At 34.1% G+C, this 7,053-nt stretch overlaps 1 protein-coding gene across 1 annotated transcript; it reads right to left on the bottom strand.

The window, feature by feature from the left end:
* Nucleotides 1-1,524: 1,524 nt before the first annotated feature.
* Nucleotides 1,525-6,458, bottom strand: LOC127144153 (leucine aminopeptidase 3, chloroplastic-like). Its single transcript, XM_051079719.1, has 7 exons — nucleotides 6,166-6,458; nucleotides 4,446-4,575; nucleotides 3,823-4,237; nucleotides 3,302-3,498; nucleotides 2,309-2,424; nucleotides 1,913-2,055; nucleotides 1,525-1,692 (listed from the first exon to the last, which is right to left on the bottom strand). Exons 2-6 carry the CDS (start codon nucleotides 4,458-4,460, stop codon nucleotides 1,914-1,916), a joined length of 885 nt encoding a protein of 294 aa, XP_050935676.1. The 5' UTR covers nucleotides 4,461-4,575; nucleotides 6,166-6,458; the 3' UTR covers nucleotides 1,525-1,692; nucleotide 1,913.
* Nucleotides 6,459-7,053: the final 595 nt, after the last annotated feature.

The following is a 7,053-nucleotide window of genomic DNA, read 5'->3' as shown; positions in this document are numbered from 1 at the left end:
ACCTACTTATTTACCATCGATCTTGACGACTAGAGATGGTGTTTTATTTGGGAAATAATTACTCCAAGGAGATTTTCAAGGCAATTTAGAAGTCAGTTTACTAATCAAGTTCATGATACCTAATTGCGAGTTTTTGTGGAAAAATAAACCAACTATCTTATATGCTTTGACTCGTTTTCTTCTTTTGAAAAGAATCTAGAGAATGTTTTAAGAAAAGAAAACTATTAAAATAAGCATGTCTTAGTAAGCATATACATGCATACACGCATTCATGAATGACATTTATCTTTTTAGCTGTGATGACACTTGTTTATCCCTGGCCTCCAGCGTTTTATTTTTTCATATGGTTCTTGTTTATCCCTGGCCCTTGACACTTTTTGTTGTGGACGTGCTTGTTTATCCTTGGCCCCCAACGTTTTATTTTTGCTATGATGGCGCTTGTTTATCCATGGCATCCAACGTTTTATTTTGTCATGTGGCACTTGTTTATCCATGGCCCTTGACACCTTTTGCTGTAGAGGTGTTTATTTATTCTTGACCCAGCGTTATATTTTTGTTGTGATGGCGCTTGTTTATTCCTGGCCTCCAGCGTTTTATTTTGTCATGTGGCGCTTGTTTATCTCTGCCCCTTGACACCTTTTGTTTTGGAAGTGCTTGTTTATCCCTAACCCCTAGCGTTTTATTTTTGCTGTGATGACGCTTGTTTATCCCTGGCCTTCAGCGTTTTATTTTGTCATGTGGCGTTTATTTATCCCTGGCCCTTAACACCTTTTGCAATATAGTTGCTTGTTTATCCCTCGCCCCCAGTGTTTTATTTTTGTTGTGATGACACTTGTTTATCCCTAGCCTCCAAAGTTTTATTTTCTCATGTGGCATTTGTTTATCTCTCGCCCCCAGTGTCTTATTTTTTCATGTGGTGCTTGTTTAGCTTTGGCCCTTAACATGTTTTGTTGTGAGATGCTTATTTATCTCTCACCCCAACGTTTTATTTTTGCTATGATGGTGCTTCACTAGAAGAAATTTGGCCTTTAATGTCGGTTTAAAACCGACATTAAAGGGCTTTAATGTCACTTGGCAACCGACATCTTTGCGAGCGTTATTAAAGGCCTTTAATGTCGGTTGGGCTTTAATGTCGGTTTAAAAACGACATTAAAGGCACCTTTAATGTCGGTTTAAAAACGACATTAAAGGCCTTTAATGTCAGTTTTCAACCGACATCTTTGATAGTGTTATTGAAGCCCTTTAATGTCGGTTGAGCTTTAATGTCGGTTTTAAACCGACATCTTTGATAGTGTTATTGAAGCCCTTTAATGTCGATTGGGCTATGATGTCGTTTTAAAACCGACATTAAAGACTTGTTGTCCATTTTTAGAAATTTATATTTATTTAATTCTTGTATTATTGTCCATTTTTTATAAACCAACATTGAATCCATATAGATAAATATTTTTTCTCGCTCCAACGAATCAATAAATATTATTTTAGAAACTATAATATTTATCTTTTACATTTGTATACACAAAATGAAAACTTAATATTGTGTTTATATTCTACAACAGTATATGAAAAAAGATCCTAATACAAGACGTAAATAAGAAAAATTCTAAACGTCTTTTCAATCTTCAACCTTCAATGATCGTCTGGCTATCTACACAATTGCTCAGCTTTCAACCCCATATAACTTCAATCATTCTACAAACAATACCAAAACAAAGCTAAACGTGAGGTATTTAAACATTGAGGTAGAATATATGCATTTAATAAGTAGTTAAATTCACTTATTAATCACATCAAAATAACGAGATTAGGTAGAAAAAAGAACTCGAAATATAACGTGATCCTATATATGTAACTCCAAAAGTCCAAAATGAACATAGAAATTAAAAGGAGGAAAGTGAAAGAAAAATGGTACCTCAGAGACGAGAGTGTTGTAAGAAGCCCGAGTGGTAGAGAATGAAGAAAAGAGAAGAGCAGGGTTGTTCCTTTGAACTAATTTGAAGTTGGGACAAAATCTGAGTCCACCCATCTTCCTCCACAAAATATTCATCTTCTTTTCTAATATTTTCAATTTTTCAAAAAGGAAAAAAAATACAGAAATAAAAGTAAATCAGTATATAAAAAAAGAAACAATTCATCATACCAACTTAGTACTCCTTAGTATCACAATTATCCTTCAAAATAACTAATGACAACTTCTTTCTTCTAACGATGAAATTATGATATAGCTGAATCAATACAAGCTATAGTACGTATCTATGAACGTGAGGAGAAAAGATTTCTCAGTTGAAAGAGAGAAAGAGGAATATACCCGAAAGATAAAGAAGGAATTGGTGGTGTCATTCCGAAAATGGGCTGTTTATTATGAACCAAGTTTGGAACATCGCACTGTCCACGTTCAACCAAAGCCTTCTCATTTTCCTTTACCTAAAATTTTCAAAGTATATGAACATATTACATTCTTAGAGGCTATTCAACAATATTAAATTACTTTAATTAATTTATATACAACATATGCAAAATGAAACTTACATTCAAATCAAATTTGCTGAGAAATCCTCTTTTTATCCTCAACCAACACCTTAATCAGAGTCCAAAGTTTACTGTAAGGGGACCATTCTTTTCTTTTCCTCATTTAATACGATGTAATTCCAAACTAACACCATAGTGTTAAAATACTTCTTTTTTGCTTTGATTTTTCAGGTGTGAAATAATAAGCATAAGCAAACAAAAGCAATTGAGGGTTCCAAATCCAGCCAACAACTAGAACTTCATTTTATTTGGCACAATTAACAAACTAAGCATGTTTTCAGAACAGAAAGAAGTAAGAAACTCATTTTTATTATACATTCATATCGCTAAAAGTTATACTAATTACATAACTAAGTTTGAAAACAAGATCTCCCAGCTAAGCTTATAGATAGGGTAAATTTAGTTATATCAATACTTCAATTGATATTACTTTTCGCTTTCTTGGATTGTTACTCACAAATGTTCAACAGCAATACAAATTAAGAAAATTATTAGAAAGCTAAATTTCAAAAGAACATTTGAAAAGTTAGTTTGATAAAAATTCTATTTTTAGCTAATTTTTTCCCAACTGCCATGATTTAAGACATTCCAGTAACATCCTATATTAATTATTATTTTAAAAAAAAAAAACTATCCTTTAAAACAGATTACCAAAATTACTCAAAAATAGAAACTAAGAACCAAATAAAATCTAGAGACAAGAAAACCAATAAAAACAAAGAAGTATTTTCATCTTTACAATAAAACACAGCATATGCAAAATGAAACTTACATTCCCCAGTGACCTTTTTTCATCAGTGGTGCCTCCAAACTGTACTTTTCCATCCCCCACGTCTCCTTTGGACTTGTATTCAATCACTTTCGCATGCTTCTCATCAACATTTCCACCATTATCTTCTTCCTTCACTCGATCCTCAAACCGCTTCCGGTCCCTCCTTGCCCTACCGTTAAATATCCCGTTGACAATTCCTATGATACAGAAAAAAGTTAGTGTCGAATAAGACCAAACAAATTGTACACTTGAAGGGCAGTAGTTAGTGTTAAACATATCAACTTCAATATACACGGTTGAAGTTTGCATATGTTTTAAGTAACTTCATCTTTTCATCTTTTTCTACTTTTCACGTTTATTTAAAAACTTCATCTACCTATATACCTGACGTAAAATTTCAAATTCCAACATATTAACTCCAAACTTATCAACTCTTCGGTGGACCAATAGATCATAATGTGTCTATAATTACTATTGTAATTCTGAGAAAGTAGATAGTTTAACGTTTATAGAAGACGTACCAATTGCAATGGACGAGGCAATGGCTGGCTTCCATTCATCCGAAAGGTCCGCTGAGAAGGCAAGAGCAAAAGCAACTGAAACTGCTCGAGATGCCTGTGCTGCTGCTGCAATGGCCTCACCTAGACCAACAAAGGCTGCTGCACGTGAAGCTGACTGGCCAAGCGCAAATAAACCCACCCTCTTAAAGCTCAAACCAGAAACTCTAAGAACAATAGCTTGGCCTGACTTTCCACAGAAATCTTCCTCTGAAGAAGCTTCGGCCAACAATCCACCCAAGAGTGCATCCAACTTTTGCAAAAGTGGATTGGTGAAGTTGTTGTTGTCATCCTTGACCACATCTTTCTCTGTGACACCCACAGCAAGCAAGTCTCCATTCCATTCCAAGACATCAGTGTCTTTTGCAGCAAAAGTTATCTTTGGGACATTTTATGAAACAGGTAATTAACATAACAATATTAGTACTTCATGCATGGCAAGGAAAAAAGAAAAAATGCAGTTCCATTTGTGATTTAAGATGAGTTTGGAGATGACACTTCACACTTGTGTAGAGTATGCAAAGAATTTTTAACACTAACTACGGCCCTTCAAGTGTACAATTTGTTTGGTCTTATTTGACACTAACTTTTTTCTGTATCATAGGAATTGTCAACGGGATATTTGACGACAATAGATATAGATCAAACCCCAAAGCAACTGTACTTCAATCTGTGGATGTTCTTGGTCTTGGATCTGGAGCTGCTATGATAAAAAGGCTGAAATATGCACAATATGTCAGTTCCGGGATAGTGTTTGTAAGAGAACTTGTAAATTCACCAGCAAATATACTTACACCAGGTCTGCTCCTTTCTATATTTTATTGTGTTTATCTATCATTTACTTTCTTGGTAGTGCCTAGTGGTCAATGGTATCAACAAAACTTTTAAGTTTTGCATTTTTGCATTTGTACCATTGAACTACTATTGAGTTTCAACTTAGCTTGTCACCTTACATGGCACTGATTTTAAGAAATCTCCTCCGCTCCTTTTTCTCGTCCATCTTAGATGAAGAATATAAATATTAACCAAAACCTTTCATTTCAATAACAAAAGAAATAAATAATACAATGATACAATATGTTTCCTATGTTAAAACCAACATTCCTTAGGAGTTTGCATCTTTTGAACAACCTATATTCACAAAAATAATACTAAAAAACCAAACAAAACGCTCACTCAATGTATAAGAAAAAGAGACTTTTATGAGACATTTCATCAAGCATCTTATGAGCATAAACTAATAACTCAAGAATGCATCTTCCTCATCTTTTCACATAGCACAAGGTGAAATCTAAATTCCACTAGCAAATGAATAATGTATACATGGTTATACCTAAAGGTTGGCATTTTACCTAAATATATATACAAGAACACTATGAATTGTATATGGCTCATTTTACCTAAATATCTTTTCACATGTTAGAAGTGAAAACTCAAAGAATCTTCTATCAAAATATTTTTCAAGAGAACGTAGAATTTAAACTGGAGCAAATAAGAAAAAAATTTCTAAGAAGTTACCAAAAGATTCTTCAACAATGGAGTTTGGAGTAAATGATAGGCATCTTCACAATAGTTAAGCAAATGTTGCTCTTATCATCGTCGAGAAGCACAATAAAACACGACACATTTGTTCTATCATAGTGATTTTAGTAGGAGATGATGGAAATTCCTTCTGAAGAAAGTTCTTATATGTTGAATTTATGAACAGAAAGGCAAAAGAACAAAAGTCCAAACTTTTGTGTGGCCATAGTTTAAGAAAGAACAGGAAGAGTCTTTGAATAAATGGAATAAAAGCATTCCAATGGTTGGATTAAAACTAGAGGACCTCCCAAATATCCAATGGCAAGAAAAAAGAAAGGAAAGAAGTGGCCAACCTTGTGAAATTCCAGACATTTTTTCAGGGTGTTCTCCCTCTAATTCTACTACTAATCATTCTAGTTTAAGGACTAACTTAGAAAAAAAAAAGATTCTTTGTCCCCCTTGTGCATGGTGCAAACTAATGAATCATGCGGCATACCAATAACTTCAGATACTACGTTTTGGCTACAAATCCAATGCCCCAATTTGTTCCTTTCCCTATAAAGTTACTTCAACTTCAATATTCCACATCTTATTCCAAGAAAGAGTAACATAAGCTCCAGAAGTCCCCATTATTTAAAAGAAAAGATTCTAAAATTTCCTAATATCATCCTTTCCTTCTAAGACGTCATAATATCTGAAGACCCAAAAGGACATAGAGGTATTCATGATTCCAAATTAAGGCTGGAACAGAAATCATACTGGAGAAGAAATAATAAAGAAAATCACCTGTGAATCATCAGACTCAGAAGTCAGTAATTACACAGAAGAAAGACAATCAACTTCTCGATTACAGAAAACCCATAGACGATAAACTATGGCAAGGCGGGGAGTTATGAAGAATGTGAAAGAAAAGTCGTGAGCATCAGAGGCGAAATACAAATAGGAAAGAATGAGCTTGAAATACAACAACTGGGAAGGACTTCTCAAAGCGCAAAAAAAATTTAAATAAAATAAAAATAAAAAAAGAGAGGAGGAGAGGAGGAGAGGAGGAGAATTTAGGGTTAGAAGATTTCAAAGTTATAAGGAGGAAGAAGAAAGGAGGAGAATTTATATATAAACTTTTAAGGAAAAAGAAAAGGTAAAGTAAGAGAGAGAAAACTTGATTTTTTACCAAATTAAAAAAATAAAAAAAAATTACAAAGGGGCTTTAATGTCGGTTTTCAAAATGCGGACGTTTAATGTCGGTTTTAAACCGACATTAAAGAAGGATCTTTAATGTCGGTTTAAAACCGACATTAAACGTCCGCATTTTGAAAACCGACATTAAAGCCCATTTTGCATTTTTTTCCACCCGACATTAAAGGCTAGATTTCTTGTAGTGCTTGTTTATCCCTAGCTCTTGACACTTTTTGTTGTGAAGGTGCTTGTTTATCCCTCGCCCCTAACGTTTTATTTTTACTGTGATGGGGCTTGTTTATCCATGACCTCCAGCATTTTATTTTGTCATGTGGTGCTTCCTTATCCCTCGCCCCTAATGTTTTATTTTTACTGTGATGAGGCTTGTTTATCCATGGCCTCCAACGTTTTATTTTGTCATGTGGTGCTTGTTTATCCCTAGCCCTTAACACTTTTTGTTGTGGAGGCGCTTGTTTGTCCCTGGCCTTTGGGTTTTAT

Source organism: Cucumis melo, chromosome 12 (assembly GCF_025177605.1).
Source record: "Cucumis melo cultivar AY chromosome 12, USDA_Cmelo_AY_1.0, whole genome shotgun sequence".
In the NCBI taxonomy this organism is placed as follows: Eukaryota; Viridiplantae; Streptophyta; class Magnoliopsida; order Cucurbitales; family Cucurbitaceae; genus Cucumis; species Cucumis melo.
This window is presented reverse-complemented; position numbering and strand designations above follow the sequence as displayed.